At 44.1% G+C, this 16036-nt stretch overlaps 2 protein-coding genes across 3 annotated transcripts in view; one reads left to right on the top strand and one right to left on the bottom strand.

The window, feature by feature from the left end:
- LOC140275544 (tripartite motif-containing protein 16-like) overlaps positions 1 to 16036 on the top strand; it is a 292422-nt gene that overhangs the window by 80918 nt on the left and 195468 nt on the right. The gene's annotated exons all lie outside the window — the stretch shown is intronic.
- ak2 (adenylate kinase 2) overlaps positions 8335 to 16036 on the bottom strand; it is a 70167-nt gene continuing 62465 nt past the window's right edge. For both annotated transcript variants that reach the window (XM_072371067.1, XM_072371066.1), the window contains exons 3-7: positions 15796 to 15906; positions 14152 to 14246; positions 13072 to 13144; positions 11326 to 11545; positions 8335 to 8610 (exon numbers count right to left, since the gene is read on the bottom strand). In XM_072371067.1, the coding sequence (XP_072227168.1) occupies positions 8603 to 8610; positions 11326 to 11545; positions 13072 to 13144; positions 14152 to 14246; positions 15796 to 15906 (507 nt within the window). In that variant the 3' untranslated portion in view covers positions 8335 to 8602. The remainder of the gene's footprint in view (positions 8611 to 11325; positions 11546 to 13071; positions 13145 to 14151; positions 14247 to 15795; positions 15907 to 16036) is intronic.

Raw genomic sequence — 16036 nt, 5'->3', positions numbered from 1 at the left:
TGTGCTCCATATTCTGTATGAAAAGTTCTACACAAATCAAGTTTGATTGGTTAGTTGCTTAAAATATTGCACCAAGGTTACTGCACATGAAATATGTGTTGTTCTGCCAGCAGTTTAATTCAATTTGAGCCCATCTGAGGCCAGAGGAGTTAAACAGACTTCTGGTCTGAGGACGAACCCTGACGGGAAAATGAGGCGAAACCATCATAACTCTGTCGACTTTCGACTGATTCTTTATTGCTTTTTTCTGAATTAATTCATCAGATGCCATTTTGGATGATGATGTTTGTGTGTATGGTGGCTCAGAGTGTTCAAACACGTCTCGAAAAGCACAAGAGAACATCGAACCTGCTCCAAAAACTTCAATGAAAACGTGTTTTTTTTTAAACCTCTAGTGGACAAAACGTCATATTCAGGTGAAACACAAACAGCACAATGACAAGAACGAAATGTTCCGTGTTTCTAGAAACCGTGGAAACAAGTCAACGTGACGTTTTGTAAGGAATGAGCTGTTTTTTTCTTATTTTCCTGACCCTAAACGGAACTTCCTGCCCAAACCTAACCGAGCAAGGAGCCAAAACATCAGCAGCAGCAGCTTGGGTCAGTTTGTTTGGACGGAACCAAGCTCCTAAACAGAGATGATAAGCAGTCCACTGGACCGATCCCCGAGAAAGATGGATGGAAGTTATTAAATATTCTGAGGGGGTAACAGCCCTTCGCCAACAGCAGAAGAAGAAGGTGGATTCAGGAGGTTCCACGAGTCCAAAAGGCAGCAAAGTCTCATGTATCCAAAAGCTCTGAACCTATTAAAGGGGAACTCCAGTATTTTTAAACCTTATTTCTGGCATAAAATACGTTCATCTGCTCACCGAGAACAGTTTGGTGAAAGTCGGCGTCCTTCAGAAGATATTTAGATAACTGGAGATCCATATAACGGAGTGAACGGGGCTTAGAGGATGCAGCCTCTAAATAAGGCATTATCTGTCTTTATTTCACCAATACTTTAAGAAGAATGAATGAATGAACGTGTGCTATAGCTCTGTTAGCTCATAGCTGCTGTTATGTGGCTACTTGCAGCTATAGGAGAGCTAACGGAGGGATTTCTACACAGGCACTCTACTGGGACCACTTCATCCACAGGCCCCCCTGCAGCACAGTTTATTCACTCAGAAATATCATCTTACATTTTCCATCATCTATCTTGAAACTGAGGTATTGAATCATGTTTTATGATGAAGTTATTTCATTATAAGCCAACAAGAATTCTTTAGAGCAGGTTTTTTAAAGAAGTTTTTAACAATCTTATGATTGCCAGCCATGGTTTTGCACTCTGGAAATGGGTCCATTGCTCTGTTACCTGTCATCACTCAGAGATGTTCTGATCTTTTCCAAACACTAACCGAGTGGTTTTAATTCCCAAACCTTACCAAGCTGCTCCTGTGCCCAAACCTAACCATCCATCCATCCATTTTATACCCACTTAATTCAATTTTAGGGTCGCGGGGAGGCTGGAGCCATCAGGTCGACCATCACAGAGACAAACAACCACACTCACTCCTCGGGACAATTTAGAGACACCAGTTAACCTAACATGCATGTTTTTGGGTGGTGGGAGAACATGCAAACTGAGATGAGTGCTCAGGTCTGCTGTCCTCTTTCTAAACCTAACCAAAGAGTGAAAATAAGAGGAAAACCGGAGGTAAGACGCTGCTGTAGATCTGGAATATCTGGACCATTTGTCCTGGAAGTTATCCGACACAGCGGCAGGTTTCCATGTTGTTCTTTAGGCCGTATTTCAGAGGATGGACAAACAACCCATACAGGACTTTTTGGCTACTTTGTTGACAAAATTCTTCTAATATATCGATATAAAATTAAAAAGAATAAAACTATAAAGCTCTGGACTAACTAACAAAAGCACCAACGAAGCAAATGCTGTCGACCGCAGTCATGATAAAGAGAAGAAGACTTTGTTATTTTCTGTTTGTTTTGAGAAAAAGAGCCAACTCATTGGTTCTTTGGTCCTCTGAACGTCACACGGCTCATTTTCAAGGAATCAAAACAGTTTTTCTGTCAGCTCATGATGTTCTCTCCCATCCAGCTCGCTCTAATCACGTTAGCCCATTATGACCTGATGCAGCACACGAGTGCTTTCACCTTTCAGGCCCAAGAAGACGCACAAACTGTGATGCATTTTGAAAGAAATACACATAATCCTTTACAGAAAAGCAGAAGGTTTAAGCTCTCTAAATGGGTTTCAGGGTTTCTGTTTACATAAAAGACAAAGAAATAAAATGTTTTAGAGGCTCGTTGGAAGTTTTACAGAAAACTCCAGAAGAAACAGCTCTGAAAGTACGATTAAAAGAGCTTCTTGAACTCATCATATCTACACATCACACCCAAAACAATCGATCTTATCTGAGTAAAACCACTTCTCAACTCCTCATCTGATCGCATCTACAGAGCTACAACCGCACCCTGTTCCCAAACCAGCGCTGGCTCACATTAATCTGTGTAATTGCCGTTATTTGGACAGTTTTAATGCCACACATGTGAAGGATTCTTACAGCAGCGATATTTACATTAACTTACATGATGTGAGCTGACAGGTTACAGGATGATGTCACCACACGATACCCCTAAAACCTCCCTTATACTGCTGTGAGGAGGGTCCGAAGCCTTATTTCACTGACCTGCTGCCAGCTGTCTCTTCAGATCCATGAGTAATCTGTCTTGGAGTGGAAAGTGTTTAAAGGGGAAGCTGGGGCTGGATTTTAACTCTCACGCCTCCTGGATGGAGCTGAAGACATTCTGGGTTTATAGTTTGGGATTGTTCTCAGATGAACAGCAGCCATGGGCTGTGTCCTGCCTGTTGGTAACAGCCTGCTCTCATCTCTAATGATATTTGGGTGGTTTAATTTCAGCTGACTTGTGACCGTCATGCATCTGATTACCCTGAAAACATATCAGCTCCCCTCCCAAAGGCCTCGCGTCGTTTATCCACGTAATTCTGACACAGAGAGGAGCGTTTTAATCCGTGTCAGCTCACGCACCACTGGGTTCAGGCCGGCCACTTACCCGCTCAGGACCGGATTTGCTCCACCGCAGAGGCTGTTAGAGATGCCGCGGCTCCCTTCCAGCTCCGCCTCTCCTGTCTGGAAGCTGACGGTCCTCGGTGGCCGGCTGCGTCCTCTCGGGCTCGGGGGTTTCCTGGCGGCCTCTGGTCTTCCTGCGCTCCGGGAGCGCACCGATAAAACTGAGATAATCTCCGCAGCTCTCTCCGAGTCTCCTCTGGCACTCTCTCTGCCGCCCGACGCCCTCTGACGTCAAAGAGGAAAGCCCTAACCGGTGACGTAACGCCGTAACACTTACGGAAACCCCACCCCGTGGCGTCACCCCCCTGCAGGAGCTCGTGTACGGTAAATATGTGATTATGGTAAACGACAGCGAATATTTTATTCATAGGAACCATTTTATCTGACAGCTGATCGTTTTAGATTTGGGAGAAATCTGAAATTTCCCCTTTTTTTTAACATTTTCGACAAAAATTGTACTAAAAAATAATTAGTTCCATCTTTTTTTCCATCTGTATACATATTTTTACTTAAAGTTAATAATTTAAAAGCACTTTTATCATTATTCCATGTTTTCATCGTGATAATTTCCAACAAAGTGTAGAAAAAGTACTTCCAAAGGTAAATATTTTTCACCTGTAACACAGGATCTCTGCAGCCGGATGGACTGAAGCCTCCAGAAAAATAAAACAGGAGACAGAAATGAACAAGGAGGCGAATAACTGCAACAAATACATCCTGAAATGATAAAATAACACAATAATTCAGCTAAATAAGTTCAGTGAAATATGTTAACGTTAAAAAATGCAATCAGAGAAATTCAGGGATATTAAAATAAATTAAAAACATATTTTTAAAGTCACATTAAGGTGAAATAAAAAAGGGTACTAAAACAGCTAAAAAGACAAAGCAGAAACATTAATTTCTGTCACATTTTACACAGTAATCAGTGCTTCAATCTATTATTTTTTGGCATATTTTATTTCTTAAGGCATTTAGTATGAATTTTTGCATTTATTTCTAATCGTCAGTTTCTCTCGGTGGCGACTGATCAGTCGTTTTGGTCAGAAAAGAGAAATAAAACGTCACATGGAGCAGGTCGGGCTGAAGGTTTCAAACAGCCCTGAAAACCCTCTGCTGTGCAAACATCCCACAGGCCGAAAGAAACGAGCTGAAGCCTAAACTCACAGAGAAATAAAAGCATTTTCACAAGCTAAAAGCCACGAGGACGTGCCGTCAGACTGCTCATCCCAGCTTTTTCCCCACAGTGAAAAGCAGGAAATGCTTCTCAGTAACAACTGTAGGCGTCAGGGAAAGCTTCCCAAAACATCTTTCCCCTCATGATCAAAGTCATTCCATCTATAGAGACAAAACCTACGAAAACAGCAGCTCTTTAAACTTTAAAACAGATGATTTTGGTGATCATGTGACCTCCAACTGCTCAGCAACAGGAACTAACTGTTTGCTGATAGAATAAATAAACAGTTGATGCTGGTGTGATTTTCACTGAACCCATCAGCTGCTTTGTTTTAACAAATACATCCACAGGAACAGCCAGTGGGAGGCCTGATAGCATCAACCGGTTATCTGTGACGCCGCAGAGTGTCCAAACATGCTCCAACTGCGTCAGTAAACTCATTTCACACATGATAAGAGAGGAGACGGGCCAAAAAGATCGGAAATGTTCAAAGAGAGGATCAAAGAACAGAGTTCGGAGGAAAAAAAACTCATCTAAGAGAGTTTTCTGCATCCGTGGGTGAAAATGAAGGACAGGCTGCTAACCTCAACCTTCTGAGGACGTCACAGTCAGATTTACAGCTGAATTACTGAGATTTGTTCTTGGTCTGCAGAGTCCAATCAGTTTGGAACATTTAACCTTGATGTTTGTCAGGAAAAGATGCTCCAAAAATGGGTAAAAATACACAGAATTTCTCAGGATGTTGGTGGTGAAAGCTTCTGGAGGATCCAGCTTCTGGAGGATCCAGCTTCTGGAGGATCCAGCTTCTGGAGGGAAACAGCTTCTGGAGGATCCAGCTTCTGGAGGGAAACAGCAGCTTAGAGGCTAACGAACGAGCGACTATCATCTTTATCTCAAAGAAACCACAAGCGTGGCTGAGCCGGGAAACCATGAACTGAAAAAAACAAAGACGGGGAGATTACCGGACGAGAGAGGAACTGAGTCACAGAGAAGGTTAAAGTCACGGTGCGAGTCTGACTGAAACAAACACAAACTAATGGTGAGTAAGTGCCTGCAGCTGAGAGGGGAGCCCATCAGGAGACGAGGATCTAAACACTGAGGACACGATACAAAACAAGAGATCAACCCGAGGAACAGAGAAATGAAAACTAACACGACTGCCTTCTGCACACTTTCAGCCGGGAAGCATCCATGACGACTTCCTCCACAGCAAGGCTGCAGCACAGCTCATTCACTCCGGTAAGAACGTCCATCTTACTCAAAGTCCTCGTTCACGTCGTCAAAATCTGATAAATATCCTGCCATGTTGCACAAAACTATCAGCAGCAAACTCTGTGTGAAGTTAGCCGACTGTCACAGAGCACGGAGTGAATAAACTGTGCTGCAGGGGGGCGTGTGGATGAAGTGGTCCCAGTAGAGTGCCTGTGTAGAAATCCCTCCGTTAGCTCTCCTATAGCCGCAAGTAGCCACATAACAGCAGCTATGAGCTAACAGAGCTATAGCACACGTTCATTCATTCATTCTTCTTAAAGTATTGGTGAAATAAAGACAGATAATGCCTTATTTAGAGGCTGCATCCTCTAAGCCCCGTTCACTCCGTTATATGGATCTCCAGTTATCTAAATATCTTCAGAAGGACGCCGACTTTCACCAAACTGTTCTCAGTGAGCAGATGAACGTATTTCATGCCAGAAATAAGGTTTAAAAATACCGGAGTTCCCCTTTAATAGGTTCAGAGCTTTTGGATACATGAGACTTTGCTGCCTTTTGGACTCGTGGAACCTCCTGAATCCACCGTCTTCTTCTGCTGTTGGCGAAGGGCTGTTCCCCCCTCAGAATATTTAATAACCTCCATCCATCTTTCTCGGGGATCGGTCCAGTGGACTGCTTATCATCTCTGTTTAGGAGCTTGGTTCCGTCCAAACAAACTGACCCAAGCTGCTGCTGATGTTTTGGCTCCTTGCTCGGTTAGGTTTGGGCAGGAAGTTCCGTTTAGGGTCAGGAAAATAAGAAAAAAACAGCTCATTCCTTACAAAGCGTCACATTGACTTGTTTCCACGGTTATATGGATCTCCAGTTATCTAAATATCTTCCGAAGGACGCCGACTTTCACCAAACTGTTCTCAGTGAGGAGATAAGGAAATAAGGTTTAAAGATACCGGAGTTCCCCTTTAAGGTTGGGTTAAACCACAGATGCTTTTTGCACATTATTCTGACTTCTCAAAGGCTTCTGCAGTGTTCGACTTCTCCTCCAAGCCCTGAAGACGCTGAATCCTCCTGCGGTGAGGACGGGATGATTCACTTTGTGACTCAGAGATGTTTCTGCTTCACTCGGACTGACAGAACGCAGGTTTCGGGTTACGACCCAGTAACATTAAAACAAAAAGCCTCTCTGGACGGAGGCTGAAGGAAGGTGGAGCTTCTTTTTTTTCCAGGTCAGAGTGAAATAAAAAGGCTGGTTTAAGTCAAAAAGCAAACATCCGCTGATTAAAACGAGCATTTCTGCATTCCAGGCCTCCGTAAATATGACCCGGTTTGTAAAATAAACCGTGAGCCAGAGGTTTTCTCTCCTCTTCTCTGTAATAAAGCAGCAGGTGAGTCCTGAGGAGCTCTGAAGCTCCTCTTGTTTTAACTTCAACACTCAGCACAGATTTAAAGCACAAAGGTAAAATCTGTCCATCATTCAAACAACCCGCCTGTGGTTCTGTCTTCCAGGCGCCGTCCGGCTGCTCTGGGTTCAACTCATGGGCAGCTTCCTGTAAATAATAAAGGCTTTAACCCCCTTATGGGCTGATTTTAAATCAAACCACCAAACAGAACAGCTTCTTCTGCTTCAGGCAGGCAGCAAAGCTGAAGCCCGTTCTGGCTCCTTTCACGACCCGTTCTGGTTCCTTTCACGACCCGTCCGGGCGCCGTTGGGCTTCTCTTTCGGGCTTCAGCTCGGCCTGAACGCTGCTGCTGCCTTCGAACCGGAGCAGCCGTCACCGGGTCTGTCTGCTCCTCATCGGCTCGTGTGAACCCGTCCCTCTCTGACCCGCTTCGGCCTCAAAGGTCAGCTGATCACCTGACCTCGGTTTTCCCACCAATCAGGCTGAGGCTCAGGGGGAATCTGGGTTTTCCAGCCCGGCTCCCAGGCTTCGCCTTCAGATGTTAAGCAGACTCCTTCTCTCCCATTTTTAAATCTGTTGCCACAACACGAGCTGTTAAATCTTTAGTTTTACTTCTTTTTCTGGGCTTTTTATGCCTCTTTTTTATGCACTTTGGTCCAACTCTGTTGTTCTAAATCTGCTTTATGAATAAAGTTGCACTGGTTTGTTGAAACAGAGTAAATGTTCTGGTTCTGTTTTACCCACTGCTCTTTCTTCCTGTGTTTGAACACTCTGAACAGAACCAGGTTGGCTGGAAATAGTTCAGTTTGCTCTTGCTTTTACTTACTCAGCCTGTTGTCCCCGTCTTCAGGACGTCTCGAGCGCTTCATCTCTCCAGCTGCCAGACTCCAAAAGGTTCAGAGTCCTTGTTCTCCTTTAAACAACAGGACTCCGGTCCTCTGATCTGGGCTTTTAAAATCGCTGAAACTCTTTACTGAACAATGTGGACGCAGCTTTAAACCGGCTTCTGATTTTATTTCCATTTCAGGTTTTAAATCACCGAAGCAGGGGAAAATGGGTCTTAGGTTTATATAAGTTTAACTTTTTTATAATTAGATGTCTTGTAAATAGATTTATTTGCACAAAACACAAAAATTGTCAAGCGTAAGAGTTTTTTGAGACGTGGAACAACCCCTCAGGAGAAAGTGGTCGGCAGCAACGGATAAAAAAAGATGCCTGTTTGTTCGCTGAGGGGGGGGCAGCTGGTGGTTTGCATTTATATTCTGGATTCATTCAGCAACAAGTTGTTTTGCATCATTGGCTGCCGTCTCTAAAGCTTGTTTTTTGGTAATATCCTGTCGGATATAAACGCCGTCGGCTCCAAAAACACAGAATCGTCCGATTCTCAGCGACATAAACGGACTGAAACGTGTGGATTTCACAGTCGGGTGAAGAAAAGAAGCTAAAAATGTGATGATTGTAGAAAAGCTAGAGGTTTATTGAAGGGGAAACATGAGGAATACAACAATCAGATGGCTTCAGTTATTCCTGATTTACTCTACTGGGAATAAAAATGTGCTGACAGGACGGAGTCCAACAGCACCACAACCATAACTTATGAAGTCTAAGGAATTCCCCTGCTGTCTGCCCCCCCCCCACCCCGTCCTCTCTGTTTGTCCGCCCACCTGAGCACTCTGCCAGCTCCGGTCCTTCGTCTCGGTGGGAGCGGAGCAGCTCAGGACTCAACCAGCTGCAAGACAAGAGGAAGAAACACATTTCTGGTCATTAAAATGCTGCAACTCACAGTAAGTTACATCAGTGTCTCTCACGGTCCACTTTAAAGTGACTTAAAGCCAACAACACTGACAGAAAGGCCCTGAAGGTTTACTTCTACAGCTCTCAAACACAGCAAACAAGGCGTCACCGACGACAGAGAAAAAGCAAATCGAGCATGAAGCCGTCACACTGTGCAGAAGATTAGATCAGCCGGAGGAAATAAAGATATTTACAGAGCGAGTTACAGTCGATGTGCAGCACAAACAGAGCAGGAGGGTCATAGAGGAGCGACGGCCTCACAGACAAATCCCAGAGCCCGATAACACACAAGACCAACAGACAGGAAGCGTTGGCTTTCCTCACAACTCCCACTGCGAGGGCCAAAATCAATCTGCGATCCGTTTGGAACAAAAACACAGCGAGAGCCGAGGCTTCGATTAACCGCCTCGTTTGGAAACATCAGGCACTGTGTGTCGGACAATGCCCCTGATAAGGTGAATTAAGTCTTTTCTCTTTGATCCGCCTGACTTCACACAGACTCTGACGCAAGTTTCTTTGCTGAAGCTGAGCAGAAACCACATCAAAACTTAAAGATTTCCCTCTAGATAAGACTGTTCAATACAATTATCACATGTTCAGCCTGGATTTAAAAAACAAACTCCTCACTAAGGAGGAAAGGGCTCTAAATTACAATAAATCTGGTGAGAAGTGCTGAACAGAGGCTGGATGTTTCAGAACAAATGCAACTGTGCTGAATCGGAACCTGCAATAACAGCTTTTCACCACCGGGGGGCAGCAGAATCAAGCCGACTAAATGCTGCCATTCAACAACTGACACCACCAGCAGCGAGAGAGCAACAGTGATGTCATTTGGAGGCTGTCTGACAATTATAGGATCAACATTCAATCATTTAGCTTGTTTTTTTTTTATCTCCATCTGTCTCTTTAGCTGCTGAACGCTCGGCCCTGAAATTACCTACACATTTTCTCGAGGGCATATGTGAGAGGAAAAATGTCCAAATCCAACAAACGGGACTTTGTTTGGACTTCCTTCAGCCAGCTCTCCGATATTAAAGGAATGTTTAGAGTCTAAACTGCAGCAGGCAGTGGTCAGAGAGCTTAAATAAAGAAATCAGAGGGTTTCCTGAAAGGAGAACCAAAGCAACTCAAGGTGGCCACAAGAAAAACAAATCATCAGAGTGGTTCAAAGGAGAATGAGACTGTGGGCTTTTACACCAAACCACTTCTGCATCAAACTGGTAAAGTTGGTTTCCCTTTCCCCGTCAGCAGGGCATCGAAACACGAAGCGTTTGGCCACCTGAGGCTGAAGTGACGCCCCATCATGCTCTTACTCAGGTGTGAACACGTCTGAATGAGCTGCAAACAAATACAACCAACTTAAAGCAGCAGCTGGTGCTGGTGGCAGCGGTTTATTTACTCCGTGCTCTGTGACAGTCGGCTAACTTCACAGATAGTTTGCTGCTGCTGGTCATCCCAGCAGACGAGTGTGTAGAAATCCCTCCGTTAGCTCTCCTATAGCTGCAAGTAGCCACATAACAGCAGCTATGAGCTAACAGAGCTATAGCACACGTTCATTCATTCATTCTTCTTAAAGTATTGGTGAAATAAAGACAGATAATGCCTTATTTAGAGGCTGCATCGCCCTGTAGCACATCCACAGGGAACCTGCTTCTCCTTGCTTGTGTCCTTTACAGGAGCCACATCATTCAGCCTGATCATTTACAGCTTAACGGCTAACCTCTGGAGCTGGAGCTCTGAGCACATTCAGACCAAGCAGCAAAGTTAACAGAGAGCAGAGCGCTTCAGGCTTTTCTTCACATCTCAAGATGTGACTAAAGAAAGGAAATGTTAAGAAATAAGTTCAGACGCTCGCTCAAGGTGGTTTTTGCCAGTTTTGAGGAAGACTTTATGTATAAATATGTTGTGAATTTCCTGGGAAAGATCCTGTGAGACATGTTCACATATTTAACTTATTTATCTTTAACACTGAGTGTAATATAGGATTTTACCTGCTGATGTCCTGTTTGTTGCTAAATAAAAGCATTAAAGCCACCTTGTTACTATCCTACATATTTTCTGTCCACAGTACAACAGTTAAATGTAATTTATAGAATCATTTGCTAATCTTCCCTGATACCCTCGATCATATCTGTAGATTTTGTTCTAGTTCGATCCTAAATCTGTTCCATCCAAATTTAACTGCCTGCAGTGACAATAACAGTTTCTTCTGATGCACTCCGAGCTCGGGGGGAAGAGGAAGAAGAAGAAGAGGAAGAAGAAGAAGAAGAGGAAGAAGAAGAAGAAGAAGAAGAAGCAGCATAGCTGGAGAGGATAAAGGAGATCCACAAGAATCAATCAGACAAGAGCAAACGTGTCCAGCTGAGGCCAACAATATGCAACAAGAGTGTTTTTAACACCTTCTGCTGAGCATAACTCATACTTAGGCTGCGTCTCCAACACTTAATTTAGTCAAATTAAACAAAAAAAGGCCCGTTTCTATCCGGAGATCGCGCTGCTCGAACAGCTGATGCCTCCTAAGGCTCCACTGTTCATTTCTGCCTCTAAATGTTACATTTTGTCGCCACTCTGACCCTCCGTCTCTCGCATAATCTCCAGCTCTGAAGGAAAAAGGAAGAAGGAGAAGAAAGGAAGAACAGTTTGTCTTTACAGGCGGTGGCGCGAGCGGGGACCTCCGTGGCGACGGAGAAGGCGGCGACGATGGAGGCGAAGACGACATTCGGGCTCTGGGAGGCATCGATGGCCGTGTGCAGGCCCCTGGCGCTGTAGTACTGCACCAGAGGGACCGTCTGCTGGTGGTAGGCGTCCAGGCGGGAGCGTAGCGTCGTCTCGTTGTCGTCACTGCGGCGGATCAGCGGCTCGCCTGTAACCTGAGGGACAGAAAACAGAGATGAGGTCAGCCAGACGGTGAACGGAGGCACAACACTGGAGTTTCTGTAGATTTAGGTCACCTCCTCTCTCCTGCTGGATGTTCGTGCTTTTATCTAAACTGCAGTTTATGTGTCAGAGGACATTTGTTTCCAGCTGCTATCTCACCTTAAAGGGATGCAAAGCCCCGATATGTTGGGCTCATTATTAATCAGATGATGTGTCCTCAGTCCCAACAACTCAAACCTGTTGTTGGATTTAAACCAACAGCCTTCTGAACACGTTAAAGACCCGGCGTCTGAGGCCAGGATTCACTCATAGGTCCAAGCAGAGAAGTTTCATCGATGGCTAATCGTGTTTTTTTTTTTTTAAACAGTTTTTCTCTCAAAGCTGCAGCAGCAGTTTATTCACTCCGTACTCTGTGACAGTCGGCTAACTTCACACAGAGTTTGCTGCTGATAGTTTTGTGCAACATGGCAGGATATTTATCAGATTTTGACGACGACTTTGTGTAAGATGGACGTTCTTACCGGAGTGAATAAACTGTGCTGCAGGGGGGCGTGTGGATGACATCATCCCAGTAGACGAGTGTGTAGAAAGCCCCTCGATAGGCACCAATAACAACAACACAGCAGCTATGAGCTAACAGAGCTATAGCACACGTTCATTCATTCATTCTTCTTAAAGTATCGGTGAAATAAAGACAGATAATGCCTTATTTAGAGGCTGCATCCTCTAAGCCCCGTTCACTCCGTTATATGGATCTCCAGTTATCTAAATATCTTCCGAAGGACGCCGACTTTCACCAAACTGTTCTCTGTGAGCAGATGAACGTATTTCAAGCCAGAAATAAGGTTTAAAAATACCGGAGTTCCCCTTTAAAGCAATGAAGTCGACAGATGAGCAGCTTTTAGCCACGGCTGCCTCTTTAAATGCAGATGAAACGTCGTAGAGACATTCGTGCCGTTTCCACGATGCAGTTAGTCGCTCGTTCTTTCGCTCCGTCCGACTGAACCGTACCTTTTCTTCTAATTTAATTTCTTTTGTACCACAATAGAATGAAAATGGAGGAAAAAAATGGGAAGAAACAGCAGAGAGGGTTTTTTTTAAAGCTCAGAACTCTGCACAGTCAGGTGCATTATGGGAAATAACCTCAGATAAATCTAGCTCCACATCTCCCTGCGAGATCTGGAGTCTTTAGTCTGTGACTTAAAACTCAGAGACTTGTGATGTGGGAGGGTGTCAGGAGGGGATCCACCATCAGAGTGGAACGGACGATGGTGGAAAAAGAAGCTCGATGAAGTCACAGACGCACAAAAGGCCTGAATCACCGTTTCCAAAAACTCTTTCTTCACGGGTCGTTTGTCTCATCACACGACATCAGTGTTGTCAAGCTGAAACTGAGCCAGCAGCCTGTGGGTTTCCCAATGACCCCACATTAGTCATCAGCCGGATGGAAGCGGTTTCAGTTCGGTGGCGGTTTGACCGAAGAAAGAACTCAAAGTTCAAAGTAGGCTGATGTACTTACATCATCCTTCATGGGCTCTTTCGGGGGGTTGAACTCCTCATGGTAGGAGCGGCCACTGGGCTGATGAATTAGTCTGTGAAGACAGAGGCAATATGGGGAGAGATGGAGGAGGATGGGAAGGAAACAACAGCCTGAGAGGAGGAGGATGAGACTCTGACAGCAGCTGTTACTCACCAACTACTCGCTTCTGTCCTATTTTGGCCTTAAAAGGCAGCAGGTTCCTCACAGAAGGACCCCGCAGATAAAACTCTACAAACTAACTGAACACTTTTTCTAACTGTGCACATGAGACTTTGAATAATTTAATATTCGTTTTGCTGCAGAAAAGCATCAAGAAACTGGAACCAGAAACAACTTATAAAACATTTTCAGTTCTCCGTCTCACTTCAACATAAACACATCAGAACAGGAGGAAACCAGTTTGCATCTGATCCAATGCAACGTAGGCGGAGCTGAAATGAAGGTTTCCTCCACATCTGCCGCTATCAGCGATTATCACAGCTGGAAATGGACGCCTGCGAATAAAAACGCAGATATCTGCAGGCACGATAATTGTTTGGTTGTTTTCTATTTGCAGCACAAGCCGATCGTATCAAGCACGTCTCAGTGGTTCCTGAGCGGAAAGCTGAACGACAGAACAGGATACCAGGTGTCTGTGGGCCCAAACCAGAACATTCTGGCTGCACCTTTCACCTCTGGATTGTGCAGATGTTCTCTGCACCGTCACTACAAACATTTCAGGATATAACTTAGCGATGCAGCTCTCATCGAGGCATCCTTCCACACAGAAAAGCTTCTTCTGATGCCAGAATTTGAAGAAGACTTTGACTCTTGCGCCTCAGAGTCGTCTTCATTAAGGATTCAATCTGCGACCTTCCTGCTGCTGCAGGAAACTCCTTCACACCGCCTTCTCTGTTAATCACACGCTCCACTTCTCTCTCACATTATCTCCCTGTTCCAGACTTCTCTGTCCACATGAATATGAATCAATCTACCTGCCCGAAAGGATTTAAGATGCAGACAGAATGAGAATGAAGCGCCGCTGTTCACGGCCTGATTACATCACCTCTCGGCTCTTACCTGCCACAGATCCTGCGGACCAGCAGAGAATCAGCGACTGCAAACTCGATCACAGAGTCCAGCTTCTCCTGCCTCTTGTCCAATAAGTTGTCCAGCTGGAAGACGCAAAGAGAGCAAAGGCTTAGTTTACAAAACAAACTTAAAGGGGAACTCCGGTATTTTTAAACCTTATTTCTGGCATGAAATACGTTCATCTGCTCACAGAGAACAGTTTGGTGAAAGTCGGCGTCCTTCGGAAGATATTTAGATAACTGGAGATCCATATAACGGAGTGAACGGGGCTTAGAGGATGCAGCCTCTAAATAAGGCATTATCTGTCTTTATTTCACCAATACTTTAAGAAGAATGAATGAATGAACGTGTGCTATAGCTCTGTTAGCTCATAGCTGCTGTTATGTGGCTACTTGCAGCTATAGGAGAGCTAACGGAGGGATTTCTACACAGGCACTCTACTGGGACCACTTCATCCACACGCCCCCCTGCAGCACAGTTTATTCACTCCGTGCTCTGTGACAGTCGGCTAACTTCACACAGAGTTTGCTGCTGATAGTTTTGTGCAACATGGCAGGATATTTATCAGATTTTGACAATGTGAACGATGACTTTGAATAAGATGGACGTTCTTACCGGAGTAAATAAACTGTGCTGCGGGGGGGGCGTGTGGATGAGAGCTAACGGAGGAAATTCTACACAGGCACTCTACTGGGACCACTTTCACCAAACTGTTCTCGGTGAGTAGATGAACGTATTTCATGCCAGAAATAAGGTCTAGATTTATTTTATATATATATTTTATTTATTTTAGGTTTAAAAATACCCTTTAAGTGGGTTTGATCATAGCTAGTTTTGAAATTATGTTAAATCTCTTTGGAGTGAACTTTATTTATGTACTTTTATAAAAATATGTTTTCAGGATTTCTGACAATGGTTATTATAAACAGCTGATTGTCTGTTAATGTGAGTAAAAAAATGTGTATTTTGTGATTTCCATGAACAGTTTCTTTAATACACAAAGAACAAAGAAGGATGAGAAAATAATATCCTCTCAAAACTTAAGGTAAGTTGGATTTAAAAGGGAAAAGATGGTATTTAGAACCTAAAACACCGACAGAGAAGCGCTGTACACGTCCCCAAATATATTTTTATTATTTTCCCGTCTTCCATCCAGACGGGAATGCAAATAATCCCACTGCACCATGTTAACATGTAAAAACACAAGGGAAGAGCAGGCCGAGTGAGCCGATTCTCACTGGTTTGTGCAGGAGTGAAACGGAAAGAAAACAAGATTTTTGTGTGCACAGAAAGTCGAGTCGTTGCTCAACTTGCTGTGACAACATCATGTGATGAAAGCGCCTTTGTTGTTATGGTTTCATGCACGAAGAAGGCAGAGACGCTCCAAAATCTCAGTTTGTCGTGCGCACACAGAGGCACTGAACTGAGTTTTAACATTTTAAAAACTTTTTAAAAGTTTTTAGGCAGGTTTTTTTTTTTTTTTTTTAACTAAAAATACAATTTGGATGTGAATGAAACGTCCAAAACGCAGAGGAAAGGGTCTGAAAACAGGTCAATCTCTTTAGTTAAACTTGTTCCCTTCAAAGAGTGTTTCAACAGAAAGAAATAAGAATAAGAAAATTAAATCCTAACCATCTCTGCTTGTTTGACTGTTCGGGGGAATCCATCCAACAGGAACCCGTTCCTGCAGGAAGGCGTGTCCAAGTTCTTCTCTATGAGCTCCACGACCATCTCATCACTGACCTACAGGAAGAAATAACAGTAATTTACTCACATCACAGCATCCTGCCAGAGCACAGCATAAAGACAATGATTTAAGCGTGAATACGCACGGATTTTCCTTCAGTAAATTCAGATTTTATACAGAAAACAG

The sequence above is a fragment of the Leuresthes tenuis genome, unplaced genomic scaffold (genome assembly GCF_036924035.1).
Source record: "Leuresthes tenuis unplaced genomic scaffold, fLeuTen1.0.hap1 SCAF_18, whole genome shotgun sequence".
NCBI lineage: Eukaryota > Metazoa > Chordata > Actinopteri > Atheriniformes > Atherinopsidae > Leuresthes > Leuresthes tenuis.
The sequence above is the reverse complement of the archived record's forward strand: the minus strand, read 5'-3'. Positions and strand labels throughout refer to the sequence as shown.